This window comes from Balaenoptera ricei, chromosome X (genome assembly GCF_028023285.1).
Source record: "Balaenoptera ricei isolate mBalRic1 chromosome X, mBalRic1.hap2, whole genome shotgun sequence".
In the NCBI taxonomy this organism is placed as follows: domain Eukaryota; kingdom Metazoa; phylum Chordata; class Mammalia; order Artiodactyla; family Balaenopteridae; genus Balaenoptera; species Balaenoptera ricei.
In genome coordinates, this window is record NC_082660.1 from 44,230,912 (window position 1) to 44,247,602 (window position 16,691).

At 50.5% G+C, this 16,691-nt stretch overlaps 1 protein-coding gene across 1 annotated transcript; it reads left to right on the forward strand.

The window, feature by feature from the left end:
- Positions 1-5,299: 5,299 nt before the first annotated feature.
- On the forward strand, positions 5,300-12,024 carry WAS (WASP actin nucleation promoting factor). Its single transcript, XM_059910718.1, has 12 exons — positions 5,300-5,461; positions 5,782-5,922; positions 6,894-6,980; positions 7,082-7,184; positions 7,297-7,338; positions 7,432-7,485; positions 8,149-8,323; positions 9,333-9,375; positions 9,578-9,731; positions 9,941-10,347; positions 10,589-10,703; positions 11,744-12,024. Exons 1-12 carry the CDS (start codon positions 5,330-5,332, stop codon positions 11,797-11,799), a joined length of 1,509 nt encoding a protein of 502 aa, XP_059766701.1. The 5' UTR covers positions 5,300-5,329; the 3' UTR covers positions 11,800-12,024.
- Positions 12,025-16,691: the final 4,667 nt, after the last annotated feature.

A 16,691-nucleotide genomic window follows, 5' to 3' on the forward strand; every position in this document is an offset into this window, starting at 1 on the left:
TCTCCATTAGGGAATGAGGCAGCCGTCGTATCCCTCCCCCACAAACAAAATGATATGTTGCAAGATGGCCACCCCCTCCTCAGTGGTATGATCCTTAGCGACAGCTCCATTTTGCGTTCCTCCCCACGCCCGCAGTGGTCCATTCCAGACTGCAGCGTTAACGCTCTTGGGCTCACACAGTCAAGGGAGTGGGCGGCCCTTGGGACCCACTGACCGGAAAGTTGAAACTCTTAGAGTCACACACACTCGGGTGTGTATCCTTCTGGTGTCACAGACTGGGAAGTAGACACTTGGGGTCACAGATCGGGGTAGGAGGTAGGGAGTACACATTTAGGGAAAGCTGGTGGTGACTTTGAGGTTGTGGGCAGTGTAGGGACCAGGAGGGGACCTTTAGCACCCCGGCTGGTCCGAGGTTAGCAGCACAAACCTAGAAGGGAAGGAGAGAGCTGGCTGGCACAGTGTTTTCCCGTGCAGGTGGGAGGAGTAGGGCAGGAGACATGTGGTGGGTTGGACCTCCGAGGTTGGCAGGGAGGTCTCCAGGAACATGTCACGGCCCTGGAAGAGTCTAGCTGTGCCCACACAATGGATCTCTGAGATGGACTTTGCAGCAAGGAAAAGTAGAGAAAGGGCAGTGGAAAGGTGGCCATGTTTGGTCTCTGACCATCCACCAATGGTGGTGGGACCTGAACGTCTGATGCAGGAGGGTGAGGAGAGGATTGGTGCAGGAGTGGGGAGAATGCTAGGCTGAGGGAAGGGTAGTTAATTCATCCAAGTTACTCAGCTATTCCATGAAAACAAACAACAATGCAAGATTATAACATGTTAAGCTCTGCCCTCATCACATGAATTATCTCATTTAATCTTCCCAATAGTCACTACTATTATTATCTCCACTTTATGGGTGAGAGAACTGAGGCACTGAGGGGTTACCAGACTTTAAACAGCTGGTAAGTGCCAGAGCCAGAGCAAGGCTGTAGGGCTCCAGAATCTGGTTCTATCCACTGAGCAATTCTTATCTCTACAGTCGTCTCTGCTTTTCTGTGCACACCCTGTCCTCACTCCATCCTGACCAGGACTAGAAATCAGCCCCTCTCCTGAGGGGCCCTAAAGCACCCATTTGCCCGTAGCATCAGTGAACAGTGTAGACATCTCTGTGGGAGGGGCTGGCCCCTGCACACTCTGAGCTGTTTTTCTTCCCTCTTTCCCCATGCAGGGAGGTGAAGAGAGGACAGGGGAGCCCAGTGGGAAGAGGGCAGTAAATCACAGCATAGATATCTAGACCGTACAATGATTATTCAACAAATATTGATTGAGCTTTTGCATGCAGGGTCTTATGCTAGGTGGTGGGGATATGGCAATGAACAAGACAGACGAGGGTCCAGTTCCTGCCTGCCCTGGGAGTGTGTTTGGGGAATTCCTGGTAGGCAGACTTTGGTTATCACAATGATGGGGGTGCTTTGGCGTTGAATAGGCAGGGGCCTGAGATGCTGGGGGACAGCTCCACACCACCAAGACTCGTAACATCCATGATTGTCATTCCTGGATGGTAAAAAGAGGCCTCCCAAAATGTTTCTTATGAAAAGGAAGCATTGGGTCCAAGGGTTGGGAACTGCTGTTTCCTTAGACCTGTCCCCAGGAAGCACCCCTCAGTCAGGGGTAGGGAGGACCACGAAGGGCAGGAAGGAAAGGGGAGGAGAAGGATGGCATTGCAAAGGAAATTTTGCCACCTTGGCCTCAGTTTGGCCTTTGAGGACAGCGGTAGTGAAACAGGAGGGAAAGGGGCAGGACACAACTTTTAAAAGAATGGCATAGCCATAGGACATGACAAAACTGACTAGAACCGACTAGGTCCAAGATGGTGGAAGATTCAACTTCCAGTAGACCTTGAGCCTCATTATACGCTCATTGTAATACGTTAGCATACACTAAATGACACACCCATCAGCGCCATGACAGTTCCAAAGCCAACCATAAAAGGTTAAAAATGGGTGGTGGCCCAATTCCTGGAAATCCCCGCCCCTTCCCCCAAACAGTTGGAATAATCCTCCCACTCATTAGCCTATGAAATTACCCAGCCCATAAAAACTAACCACGCTGTATTTCGGGGCCTCTCGCCTTCTGAGATGGCCCACACTCTGTCTGTGGAGTGCTTCTCCTAAGGCCATTCCTGCCTTTTGAGACGGACCGCATTCTGTCTATGGAACGTGTTTCTCTCTAAATAAATCCGCTTCTTACCTATCACTTTGTCTCTCACTGAATTCTTTCTGTAAGGAGACATCAAGAACCTGAGCTTCATTAAGTTCTGAGACCAGGTGTGTGATCTCAATTAAAAGACAGTGGGTTCAAGTCCCAATCTGGGTTTTGGCTGGGTTTGAGTCCCAGCCTGTGGGTTCAAGTCCCAATCTCAGTTGTGCGTGATTTCAGCAGGACCCTGCCCATTCCCATATCTCCTCCGTGGGTTCAGTCGCGTGGCAGTGACTGGGGTGTAGAAGACGCTCCCATGTCTTATAACCGACAATGTCTTATTACCTACTCAGGACTTGAGGCATGGCAGTCAGAATCTTGTAAGCAATATCCCCTCAAAATAAAGCAAAATAAGCACAAGATGTAAACAGGAAATGACTCTTTGTCTGGTGATCCCTGGGGGTTGGCAAAGAGAGGTGATGGGGGAGCATCAGGTGGGTGTAAGTTATTAGGCATATCCTGGTTCTTGGGGGTTCCTGGGTATTCACTGGATTACTAAGAGGTACGTTAAAACTTCTGCTCCCCTCTGTGGTGGGCTGATTTGTAAGTATTCAATCCACTCTCCTGCTGAGAACAACCGGAAAAGCTAGATTAGGGTTTTTGTTCTCTTTTAATCTATTTGAAGGCCCAGGAGAGCAAATTACCTTTGAGGTCATCACCTCACCAAATACTATCATCCAGTACAGAAAAGCAAGAGTTGATGGGAACAAATAAAAGTAAAATAAACCAGCTCCAAATTATTAGTGCAGGTCACCAGAGCAATTCAATAATCTGAATAAGATGAAAAATGATTGTAAAATGATGAATAAATCACTGTTTTCCAGGGTGGGGAAACTCATTCTATTAGGGACTAAAATAATAAAAATCTACTTTAGGTTTTTCATTTGGAGAAAAATATAAGTTTTAAACCTGTCTGCTCCTTAGAAGTAAGAACAGGAAATATACAACTTTTAAATGTTAATTTACAAAATAACCAGCAAATGTAGCAGATGTTTAAAGCCCCCTGATGTAGACTTAAAGGAGACAGATCTAGGAGCGGAGAAAGAAGGAGAACTAAAGACAGAAAAGGAGCAAAAGAATTTTATCTCAGGCCCCATGTGGCATTTAACAGTTTAGGAACCATTTCTCACATAACTGGCCTCAGCTCCACCACTCACAAGCTGTGTGACCTCGGGCAAGTTAGCTAAGCTTCTCTGGGCCTCAGCTTCCCTATCAGTAAAATGTAGATAGCTGGAGTGCTTACCTCAGGGGGTCGTCTGTGCCCATGAAATGAGTACATAAGTGTGAGGCACTTAGAAAAAGATCAGAAAACACTAAATCAAATTAGACATTAATCCCTCATTCATTCCTTCAAGAAACATTTATTGAGTGTCTAGTTTGTGCCAGCTACTGGAGAGATGCCTGGCACACAGTGAGAGTTCAATGAACAGTGTCAACATGAATGAATGCAGTGGCTTCCTAAGGAAAAAGCAGGACCTTGCCCTAATGAACAGGCTGGAAGGGGCTCCAGGCCGGGAGGTATGAAATCACCCGGTAAGTTGGGAGCACCATTCGCTGAGTTGTGAGCAGAGAAAGGAGGAAGGGAGGTTGGAATTGCCACACCAGAAGGGGCCTTGAGCCTAGGCTTAGGAGAGAAGCTTGGCACCTGCAGGTGTGGGAGCCATACAGGTTTCCAGGTAGGACTGTGGGTCCTGCCTTGAGATGTGCTGTTTCCCTTCAGGTACCTGGGAGTGCCAGGCACACCCCAGACGTGCTCAGCTCCCCCAAGCTGCTGTATGTGTACCTGAGAACTTCGCGTCTCCAAACAGGCAACAGGCCCAGGGAGGAGTGGGGACTGAGCTGGCATTCACTTGGGGAAACAGTCTGTCAAAGTTAGAGCTACGCAAACCCTGCTATGCCCCAATTCCCCTCCTGAGAGTGTGCCTGCCTACGTGGACCAGGAGATGCGTACAGGAGGGAACACAGTAGCCTTGCTGCCAACCACAAAAGCCAGAAACAGCTCAGATGTCTGTTAACAGGAGAATATGAATAAACAAATTGTACAGTAACACAACAGAATACTATATAGCAGTAACAGGCAAATACGAATCTTAGTAACAGAGCAGGCGCGGAGCATCCTGATGAAAAGTGCACACTCTGTACCCAACCCGCTTGGCATGCAATCTGGGCTCTACCACTTGCTAGCTAGGAGCTACTGGGGAAATCATTTAACCACTCTGTGCCTCAGTTTCCCTCCATCAAATGGACACGGTAAAAATCGTGTGTGTCCCCCGGGCTGATATGAGGATTTCAATGAGTCAATATTTAAATGAGTCAATATTTCAGAACAGTGCCTGGCACACACGTTCAGTGCTAATGAATGCTTGTTAGATAAAAATAGAATGTTGAGTTGGGGGGGAAGGACAAGTCTCCAAATATTACATACTTTCAAAAGTTCAAAGGCAACAGCAACTAAACAAAATGTTGTTTAGGCATTTATATATGCTATAAAATCCGTTTCTTACAAAAAGGGGATGATAAACAGCAAGTAATTTGGGAGCTGCAGGGAGGCAGGGGTAGGGATGGGGAAGTTGAGCTGGGTGCGAGCAAGTTGTTGGGGTCTCAGGAGAGGGGTGGGATCCCAGGCGCTCACTGTGTAATTAAAGGAAAAGCTTTAGCGCAGCAACCCTTCAGCGCTAGGGGCCTTGGACCTCGGGCCCCAGACTAACTAGATGCTTTGGGAAGGAAGGAGGCCGCCCAGCCCATGACTGCTCCCCGCCACACTGCAGAAATGCTGCAGTGGCCTAGCTCTTGCTGCCAGCCAACCAGGGGGAGGAGGGCCCGAGCTAGTTAGAGGGAGATGGGCCCCAGAGAGTAAGAAAAAAGGAGGAAGACATGAGCTGGTCCAAAACATGGGTCTAACCAGTCAAATGGAGGAGGGCCCCAGTCTAGGGGAGGAGGAGGAGGCCAGGCCCACCGAGGGGCCCCTGGAGGACTTGTTTCCCTTGTGGTTTTTTGCACTTCCTGTTCCCCTGCTCACTGCGAAAGTTCCTCTTCTTACCCTGCACTCAGAGCCTAGCCGGAGAGGACAAGGGCAGGAGGCACCATGAGTGGGGGCCCTTCGGGAGGCAGGCCTGGGGGCCGTGGAGGACCAGGGGTTCAGCAGAACATACCCTCCACCCTCCTCCAGGACCATGAGAACCAGCGACTCTTTGAGATGCTCGGACGGAAATGCTGGGTGAGCTGGGGATCTCCTGGCCCTCCCTGCCTCCCTTTCCTCTTCTTCCTCTCCTCCTCCTCTTCCGCCTCTTCATCTTCCCCATCCTCCTCTCTTTCTCTTTCTTGCCCTTGTCCTCTTCCTCTCCATCATCTCTCCTAGAATCCACTTACCCCCATTCACCAATCCCAGGAAGATCTCGATGACCATTCAGTTTCCCTCTGGCTGCGGCTCTTCCTTCAGAGCCATGACAGCCATGGGCAAGGAAGGACCAGGTCTGGTTCCCAGACCCTCTGGCTGCCCCTGACCAGATTCCACTGAGTCTTGCTCTCCCCTCCCAGACGCTGGCCACCGCGGTTGTTCAGCTGTACCTGGCGCTGCCCCGTGGAGCCGAGCACTGGACCAAGGAACATTGTGGGGCTGTGTGCTTCGTGAAGGATAACCCCCAGAAGTCTTACTTCATACGCCTTTACGGCCTTCAGGTGACCCCCGCCTCCCACTGGACAGACAACCCAGTTTTCAACCCACAAACCCAGAGCTGTGTCCATAGCCCTGAGCCCTCAGGCAGATCAATGAACCCCTGAGCCCCAGAACCAAAGACTTCATCCAAATGTCAACCTCTGGCTTGTCTTTCTAAGTCTGCGATGACTGGCCCCAGAGTCTTCATGTCAAGATCTATAACCCCAATATTAGTATACCTCCTAAGTCTAATCTGTTCCACAAACTCGAAAAAGATGACTACTGTATTTTTACCTGAACCTCCAATCTGTTTGAAACTCAACATTTTGGGTCTCAGAAATCGCCCATCAAAACTCCTGAACTCCAGAATTTTGCCTAGCTCCTAAGTCATAAATCTGTTCCACAAATCCTCAACCTAAACTCTCTAAGCATAAACCCCAAATTCATCCTTCTAAACCCTAAAGGTAGATCCAGTAGGACCACATCAAGATCCCAGGGCCATAAAATATTGACCAAACCCCTAAGCTGTAACTCTGCTCTACAAACCTCAAATTGCACAGACGTTGGCTGAACTCCCCGCCAAAATAACCTCCCAAGTCTACATGTCTGAACCTCAAATCTCAACCCCAACTCCCAATACTGGAGCCCTACCTGCCCAAATGAAGGCCCCCATAAAAGGGGGGACTTGGGATGATTCTATGAATGGGCTTAGTTTCCTAGGACTAGAGTCCAAAATCCTCAAATTCAAGCCCCCAAGTTCCACATCTAGGGCCCTGGACCCCAAGTCCAAATCTCTCACTGAAGTGTCTGATTCCCATACTGTACCTCAACCCTCCACATCTGACACCTAGACCCCCAACTCTCCGATGCAGAGCTGGAAATCTCCAAATCAGATCCCGGGCTCCCAAGTTTGTATACCATGTTCCCTGTCCAGAAAACAGAGGCCTGCCACCCAGGGCACGCCTCAGTGCCAGTGTGTTCCCCACTTCTCCAGGCTGGCCGGCTGCTCTGGGAACAGGAGCTGTACTCACAGCTGGTCTACTCCACTCCCACCCCCTTTTTCCACACCTTCGCTGGAGATGTAAGTGACCACCTAATCCCTGGGCCTCAGTTGGGGTGCAGGGAGGAGATGGGAAAGGTGTGGGGGACCTGGAAAGCCACTGACCCCCGACGCACGTGCAGGACTGCCAAGCGGGGCTGAACTTTGCAGACGAGGGTGAGGCCCAGGCCTTCCGGACCCTGGTGCAGGAGAAGATACAAAAACGAAATCAGAGGCAAGGTGGAGGTGAGGAGGCCTTGGGGGAGGAAAAGGGGTTGAGCAGAAGTGAGTGCAAGAGTGGGGAGCTGGAAAAGCCCCTCTCATGGTTCTGGTTCCCAGTCCACCTGTCTCTCCACAGACAGGCGCCAGCTCCCCCCTCCACCAGTACCAGCCAATGAAGGTGAGTCCTCTAGTGCAAGGAGGAGTAAGAAGGGGCTAGCCCAGGAACCTGTGGCAGGGTTGCGATAGCTCTCTACCCATTCCGTCTTCCCAGAGAGAAGAGGAGGGCTCCCACCCCTGCCCCCACACCCAGGTGGAGACCAAGGGGGTGAGTGCTGTTCTTCCCTGTGTCTCTACGTGGGCAGGTGGGTGGGGGGGGGGTGAATGGATATACAGATGGGGAGTGGGTGGATGGATGAGTAGGTGGGTGGGTGCAGCGATAAGTGGGTGAATGTGTGGGTGGATGGATTGGTGGTGGAAAGATGGTTGAACGGGGGCATGAATTGATGGAAGGATGAAAATATAGATAGATGTATAAGTGGGTGTAGAGATGTATAGGTGAGTGGGTATGTGGATAAATGGATGAATAGATGGATGGATGATTGAGTAAATTAGTTAATGAGTGAGTGATTGAATGAATTCGGCAGTGAATAAGTGAATAAGTGACATAACATTTCAATCGGTGAAGAAAGCAACTATTGAATGAGTGAACGAATAATTTAACAAATTAGTCGATGAGCCAGTGAATAAATGAGTCAGTACTTAAGTGATAAGCATGAGTAAATAAATAAATAAATGAATCAGTGAATGTATGGATGGTTTGTGGCACCCACCCACCCACTTCTCCATAAACCCTATCTGGACCCCTCACCCACTCCCTCCATGACCATCAAACACACAGTTTCCCTCAACCATCTTCCTGTCTCTTGCTCCTATGCTCTGGTTGGTAGGTAAGTTTGTCAGTGGCCCAGTCACCCACTTTTCCCCACAGGCCCAGCAGCTGGCTCACTGTCCCTGGGGCTGGTGACAGTGGACATCCAGAACCCAGACATCACGAATTCACGATACCGTGGGCTCCCTGCACCTGGGCCTGGTCCAGGTGATAAGAAACGCTCAGGGAAGAAAAAGATCAGCAAGGCTGATATTGGGGCACCCAGTGGATTCAAGTGAGAACCTCTCCCCAGTGGGCCCAGGGATCCTGGGGGTGGGGGAGCAGATGAGCAGGTGGATAGGAGGAGAGTTGAGTGGATGGAAGGATGGGAAAATGGATGGGTGGGTGGGTGAGTAGGTAGATGAGTGGATGGGTAGGTGGGTGGGTTCAAAGCCGGGACTAGGGAGAGGCACCAAAGGCACCAAGGTTGCAAACTTTTACAGAGGCAGTCACTCTCCGGGTCATGCAACTACAATTCATGACTCAGAGAGTGAGTGCCTCCTGAAATTTTGCTCCCTAGGCACCTCACTCACCTCAATCTAGTCCCACCCTAGTCCCACCCTGGGTGGGCTGGTGGGTGAGTGGATGGGTGGGTAGATGGATAGTTGGATGAATGAATGAATGGGTGGGTTGGAGAATGAATAGGTGATGGGTAAATGGGAAGTGGGTAGGTAGATGGATGGGTGAGTGGATGAGTATGTGGTCTGATGGGTATATAGGCTGATTTGTTCACAGACAAGGTGGATGGGGATGGATAAGTGGCCAGATATGCAGATGAATGGACAGTTCAATGGGTAAATGGACAGAAGTGTGTGGTTGAATGGGTAGTCAAGTGAGTGAATGGATGGAAAGATGGGCACATGGGTAGATGGATGGGTGGATGGACAAGTGTGGGTTAGGACAGATTGGTGGACAAATGGGTAAATAGATGTGTGTGGACAGATGAGTGGGGAGACAAATGTATATAGATCAATGGTCCGACAGGTGAATGTGAATGGCTACGTGGGCAAATAGATGGGTGGATGGATGGTGGAAAGAGGGCTGGGCGGACAGATGGGTACCACAAACTATGGACCCCTTCTAGTTCCATAACTACTGCTCTCACTCATTCATTCACTTAAGACTCATTCATTAATTCTGGCCCCTCAGAGTCCCTCTGGGCAGGAGAGGGCAAGAGGGCTTCACTAGGAAGAGAGGGAAGGAAGGGCCGTGGGGCTTCACTGGGGTCTCCTCACCTCCCCCAGACATGTCAGCCACGTGGGGTGGGACCCCCAGAATGGATTTGACGTGAGTAACTCCAAAGTCCCCTGGACCCCACTCAACTCCCACCTACCTTTCCATAGTCCACTGCTCCAGACCTACCCCCAGACCCCACCCTTCCCACACCCCTCTTAGATCCCTCTCTGGGGTGGACCCCATGATAATCTGTGCCCCTTCCCTCCCCACCTTATTCCCCTACCCCTGCCCTGGCCTTTTTCCTCCTGGACAGGTGAACAACCTGGACCCAGATCTGCGGAGCCTGTTCTCCAGGGCGGGAATCAGTGAGGCCCAGCTCACTGATGCAGAGACCTCCAAATTTATCTATGACTTCATTGAGAACCAGGGCGGGCTGGAGGCTGTGCGGAAGGAGATGAGGCGCCAGGGTGAGCCCCCCTCTTTCTGGACACCCCCTTCTTCTCCAACCCTGGTAGCTGATCTCTAAGAGATACACTGCAGGCACTCAGTCCTCATGGAAACCCCTATACCGCTTGAATTGGGAGTTGGTCGGTTAGGGTACCCATTTTACAAATGAGCAAAACTGAGGCTCTGAAGAAAACTATAATAATAGCTCTGTGTTATCTTTCCCCCTCAGAGCCGCTTCCACCGCCCCCACCGCCATCCCGAGGAGGGAACCAGCCCCCCCGGCCCCCAGCTGTGGGGAGTAACAAGGGTCGCCCTGGCCCACTACCCCCTGTACCTTCGGGAGGTGCTCCTCCCCCGCCAACTCCCCGGGGGCCCCCACCCCCGGGCCGAGGGGGCCCTCCGCCACCACCCCCTCCAGCCACTGGACGCTCTGTACCACCGCCCCCTCCCCCCCCTGGAGCTGGGGGGCCGCCCCTGCCTCCGCCACCACCGCCACCACCGCCACCACCCAGCTCTGGGGACGGACCAATCGCTCCCCCACCCCCTCCTTCTCTGGGGCTTGTGGGGGGCCTGGCCCCTGGTGGGGGTCGGGGGGCGCTTTTGGATCAAATCCGGCAGGGAATTCAGCTGAACAAGGTGAGGGCCGGCGTGATGGAGGATTGGGGGACTGGGACTCTGGGGTGTGCTGCACAAGTCAGGATATTAGGGGGCCAGGGCCGAGACTGATGGGGGTCCCAGGATTTGGGGGTTGAGTGATAGGGTTGGGAGGTTGGTGGGGAGGCTGGAGTGTGTGGGAGGAGAAAGGATGATGAGGGGCGGGGAGAAGCGCTCCTCTCACAGGCCCTGAGCCCTGTGTGCTGGACCCTGCTTGCTGCAGACCCCTGGGGCCCCAGAGAGCTCAGCGCTGCAACCGCCACCTCAGAGCTCCGAGGGGCTGGTGGGGGCCCTGATGCACGTGATGCAGAAGAGAAGCAGAGCGATCCACTCCTCGGGTGAGAGCCCCCCCTCCCCTGCGAGCCTGCCACTCGGAGCCCGTCCTGCCGGGACCCCGACCCTGGTTCCCAGCTAGTGTCAGCCTAAAAACACCCCTAACAGCCACCATCAATAGTGACATTAGCCCCATCTGTTGATGAAAGCATGAACATGAATCTTTAATCACTCTTTTTCTACAATGTTAACTGTCATTATGTAACAGTAATATGATTAACTCTATCTTTGACAATAATATTAACATTAATCCCATATGTTCAATAGTATTAACATTAGCCCGCTATGTGATGATAATATTATAAAGAACCCCATCTTTGATCATCATATTGACTCTAACTCCATGTGTCAACAGATTAACCTTAACACATTATGTGATAATATTACAACTAACCCAATCTTTTACAATAACGTTGACATTAATCCCTTAATGTGTCAACAATATTGTCATTTATGACAATTATATGAGCATAATATTAACCTCATCCTATTATGTGACAATAATATAATTAACTCCAACTTTGACAATAATACTAACATCAACCCCAGAGTCTGTTCACAAGATAAACATGAATCCATTACATGACACTATCATAACGAACCTCATCTTTGACCATGACATCATCATTAACCCCATTCCATGTCAACAATGTTAACCTTAACCCATTATGAAACAATAATATTGTAATTTCCTCCACCTTTGCTAATATTTAAATCCACCCCATTAAGTGATAAGTCTGTTAAAATTAACCCTTTGTGTGACAGTAATATCCCAACTAACCACACATTTTTGACAATAATATTAACCTCGACTCCAACTAGAACCCAGACCCCAGCTATAGTCCCTAACTTGCCCCTAAATCTCCCTCCTTTGAGGGGGCCCCTTCTTCATCCAACACACAGGCCCCAGATCTAATTTCCAAGCACGAGATCTCAGTCCCCCAGGGCCCTGAGTCCCAACCTCCCAGGCCCTAGTAACCCCCCTCCCCAGGGCTTTTGAACCCTCCTGCCCATCCTGAGTTCCACTCTTTCTCTCTCCCTCTAGACGAAGGGGAGGACCAGGCCGGCGATGACGATGAGGATGATGAATGGGACGACTGAGTCACCCCCCCCCCACTGTTCTGTGCTCACTCCCCTGGCAGCCCTGCTCGCCACCCTCCACTCTCAGCTTCCAGGCCCCTAAGTCCCATTTCTTCCCCACCCACCCCTTCAATGCTGTTATCTCTGACTGCCCCCCGCCCGACACTCACCCTAGCAATAGCAGGGGACCTTTTTATACACAATTTCTCAGTTCTCCTCACTCACTCAAGGATTTTTAAACAAAAATAAAATAACTGTCTTTTTGTTTCTTTAAATCTTAGTTCCTTTATATTCCAAATGTGGGAATTTGGGGTCCTTTTTCCTCCGAAGTCCCTTTTATTCCCATTTCATTTATTTAACCTTATAGGTATACATTCATTCATTCATTTGTTCCCTTGGTCATTTAGCCTGTACTTCTTTGTTTCCTTCTGCCCTTCTTTCTTTCCACAGATATTTATTGCCAGGCACTACTTTAGGGGCTAGGGATAAAGCAGTGGGAAAAAAAACAACAAAAATTCTTGGTCTTGTGAGGTCAACATTCTAGGGCAGAAGACACACAAGAAACAAGGAATTAAATCGAAACAAAAGATAGTTATAGGACTTCCCTGGTGGCGCAGTGGTTAAGAATCCGCCTGCCAATGCAGGGGACACGGGTTCGAGCCCTGGTCCGGGAAGATCCCACATGCCGCGGAGCAACTAAGCCCGCGCGCCACAACTACTGGGCCTGTACTCTAGAGCCCACGAGCCACAACTACTGAGCCCACATGCCACAACTACCGAAGCCCACGCACCTAGAGCCCGTGCTCCTCAACAAGAGAAGCCACCACAATGAGAAGTCTGCGCACTGCAACGAAGAGTAGCCCCCACTCGCCACAACTAGAGAAAGCCTGCGTGCAGCAACAAAGACCCAACACAGCCAAAAAATAAATTTAATTAATTAATTAATTTTAAATAAAGATAGTTATAGATCATGATAAGTGCTATGATGTGCTGAGGGGAAGTGACATTAAGATGGAATGTTCAGGGAAAGCCACTTGGAGGAGGTGACCGTTATTCTGGATCTAAAGAGAGAGGAATCAACCATGTGAATATTTGGGGAGAAGGGCATTCCAGGCAGAGGGAACAGCCAGTGCAAAGGCCCTGAGGTGGGAAAAAGCTTGGTGTGAGGCTGAGTGTGGTGAATGAGTGAGAGAGTTATTTGTTCATTCACGTACTTATTTTTTTTTAAAAAAACGTTCAATCAACACAATATTAGATCAAGAGAGTACTCGATGGTCAGACTTCCCCACTCTCCATGCACACAGCTCACACACTAGGATCCTGATGGGCAGGATCTCCCTCTTAATTTTAAAATTTGGTTCTGCCCAGTTCCCAGTGCAAACCAAGTCCCGGCCAATGGCAATGGAAGAAGCAAAGACTTAATAATCAGATAGATCTGCTCTAGAATCCGGGCAAGATGCCTCACCTCTGAGCCTCAGTTTCCTCATCTATACAATGGGGGCAACAATATGTAACCTTTTCCAACTGGGATCCCACTGGGTCACCCTCCTCCTCTAGAACTTTCTCTCCAGGAAAAAAAAAAAAGGCACAACTCAAAACTGTCCGTGGTGTTTAAAGCTGTTTCCAAAGGAGTAATTAGAAACTCTTGCACATCAAAGCCTAGAATAGAGGTGCCTACTCCTTCCCATTTCTGAAACCTGGTGGATTCAAGATCTCAGGTTTCCTACCTTTAGAGGAAGAAGAAAGGGGGGAGGAAGATAAAGGTGAGGGGAAATTCAAAGAGGGCAGACTTCTTCCATCTGCAAAACCAATGGAAGAATTTCTGAACCATCCAAGGGCAGCTTGAGGGGTTAGGGGAGGGCGGAGGTGTGGGGAGTGGGAGCTGGCTTTGCCCCTTAAGAATTCTCCCGGAGCCGTGGAAGCTGGAGAAGGGGGGAGTCTCAGGTTCCCTTTAATTCTTTCATTATTCTTCATCCCCTACTCCACTCCCCACCCAACCCTGGTCGGTTCCCGTGGCGAGCACTGAGTCTAGGAAGGGCCTAACATATCACTTCTCCCCCACCTCCCCCGTGCCAAACCCAGAGTTCTGTAACCCCTTGGGCAGGCTTTGTCCTGGCAAAGACCTTACATCACACAACCTCTGAATCTCCAGGAGCACAGGCTAGAGCAAGCGCAGACCTGTGGTAAAAGAGTTGACTGTGGGCGAGTTGCTTGACCTCCCTGGGCCTCAGTTTCCTCAGTCTTTAAAATGAAGATTAAAATGAAGATAAAAATTAAAGTAGATGGTGTCTGCAAGGTTCCTGGCTCCCTGTAGGCATCTATAAGCATCAGATGCTGCTACTGCTGTTGTTACTATTGTTATTACTGGGTGTCCCTGATCCTGAGTCACCATTGATTACAAAATGCGTCGTTATTCTATGTATCTCTAAGAAAGACGAAAAAGTACTGCCAATTAAATTATGACCCATCAGTGCTTGTGAGACACAGCCTGATTTCAGAGATGTTAAAAAATTAAATGCTTCTGGAGCCCTGGCTGGGGATGTTGTTCCTTAACCTGCATTCTGGCTCCACATGTATGTTCGCTTGTGAAACTCATGACATGGGTCACCCATGGTCTATGTGCTTTTCTGTATGTGTGGTACAGTCCATATGAGGTTTACATTAAAAGCAGGTCAAACTTGTGCAGCTTGGAATGGATAAAACCTTGTATTAGCCTCACACTGAGATGCAGTATACACAGTTAGGCACTAAATTAATTCTGAATGAACAGACGAGTGGCTGGGAGTAGGACACAGTAATAACAGGGTAGCCTCTTACTTTGAGGTCTCTTGAAAAGGTGCTAGTCCAGAAAGATTCATTTTCTTTTTTTTTAATAAATTCGTTTATCGTATTTATTTTATTTTTGGCTGGGTTGGGTCTTCGTTGCTGTGCGCAGGCTTTCTCTAGTTGCGGCGAGCAGGGGCTACTCTTCGTTGCGGTGCGCAGGCTTCTCATTGCAGTGGCTTCTCTTGTTGCGGACAGGCTCTAGGCACGCGGGCTTCAGTAGTTGTGGCACGTGGGCTCAGTAGTTGTGGCTCGCGGGCTCCGGAGTGCAGGCTCAGTAGTTGTGGTGCACGGGCTTAGTTGCTCGGCGGCATGTGGGATCTTCCCGGACCAGGGCTCGAACCTGTGTCCTCTGCATCGGCACGCGGATTCTTAACCACTGCGCCACCAGGGAAGCCCCAGAAAGATTCATTTTCTAGATGAGCAGGAGATGCCCACCCAAGGTCATTCATCCGAGGTTTTACAGATGCAGAAACTGCCTAAGGTCACACACTTTAGTAAACGGTGGAGCTGGGATTGGACCCAGGTACTTAGGCTCTAGAATCCCAGCCTTTACCCACTACACTGTACTGTTTGGGGAAGACCAAGGGATGCTTCCCAACACCCATAAACCTCTACATTTTCCCCCAGATTCAGGCAGAAAGAGGTCATGCCTTAAACCACTTTGGTGGGTTGGACAAGCCTCCTGGACTCCTGGGATTGGGAGGGTCCTGCCTGCCGGGGGAGACTGGGGCCATGTGAGGACCAGCATCGAACTCTGTTCTAGAAGGAATAAGGGAGGGAAAGGGAATCTGTGGTGGGACTTCACTGTTAACTGTTCCACTCATGAAGCAGGGACTGATGGAACCTCAGCCTGACCAGCCATTTCTCCAACCGGCGCACAGCTGGCCTGGCAGGCACAGAATAACCGTGTGGTTAACTGTAGAACCGTGTGGTTGACTATATATCTCATGGACTGACAGGGAGAGGGGCAATCTGAGGAAATGACAGTACAGTTTCCTGACACTGTGAGCTACTGAAAATCGAACTGACTTACAGCCTGCCTGGGACAGGCTGGGGCTGGTGACCTGATGGTGCAAAAGATGGGCAGCCTCCTGAGGGACTTACAGGCTGGCTGACTGATGATCCACGCTGTTGCTGCCTGCCTCGGTGGCGGGATGTTGCAAATGGCTGACTTGCTAGGAATCACACCCAGCCTGAGGGGCTGTCTGGATGTTACACTGTCTGGCGATGTGTAAAGGAGATCTACCCTGAGGGAATTTCAGGCTGACTGATGGACAGATCTGTGGCCGCCTGATAGGCAACTGTATCTGGTGATTGACTGTCTATCCTGACCAAATCACAGCATGCTTGACAGACCATGTGGTCAGTCGGATGCTGAGAATGGCTACCTGGCTGACTGATATGAGGGGCAGACTGAACGAGGCACAGACCAGCTGACCCACTGAAAGATCAGTATAGCTGCCTGACCCCATGGCTGTCCATGGATAGAATCACAGCCGCCCCAAGAGGGCCCTGGGGTCAGAGGCTGCTGACTGACCGACCAATGGGGGGCATGCCTTGCCTGAGAAATGACAGATTGCTGACGACTGACAGGTGGCTTTAGCTGCTGTGACTACGTGCTCTGAGGGAATAAAGTGCCTGATCATGGTGTGAATGAGGAGGAACCTGAGGGAATTACAGAGTGACCAACTGACAGTGGAGAGCGTGACTGCCAGGGCTACATTAGATGCTGACAATGACAGCCTGTCCTGACATAATCACAGCCAGCCCGACGGCCCGGCTGGTTGCTGTGGCTTCCTGGGCGGTGGTGAGATGATTCTCCCCAGGGGATTCGAAGCTACTCCCAGAGCCAGGGTAGATAGAGAGCCCGGTTGCTGGACCGACTGTAGGTGCGATGAAGGGACAGTCTAAGGGAATGACAGGCTGCCTGACGAGCAGCGAGCAGCGTAGCTGTTGTCAGCGCCGTGTGTCTGCCTTGAGGGCCTCGCAGCTGGCCCGAGGGCACGAATGGATGCTGCTATTGACAGACTGGCAGCGTGAATGGGGGCCGGAGGTCTGATGAGACAGTGGTCGTGGTGATTGTCTGA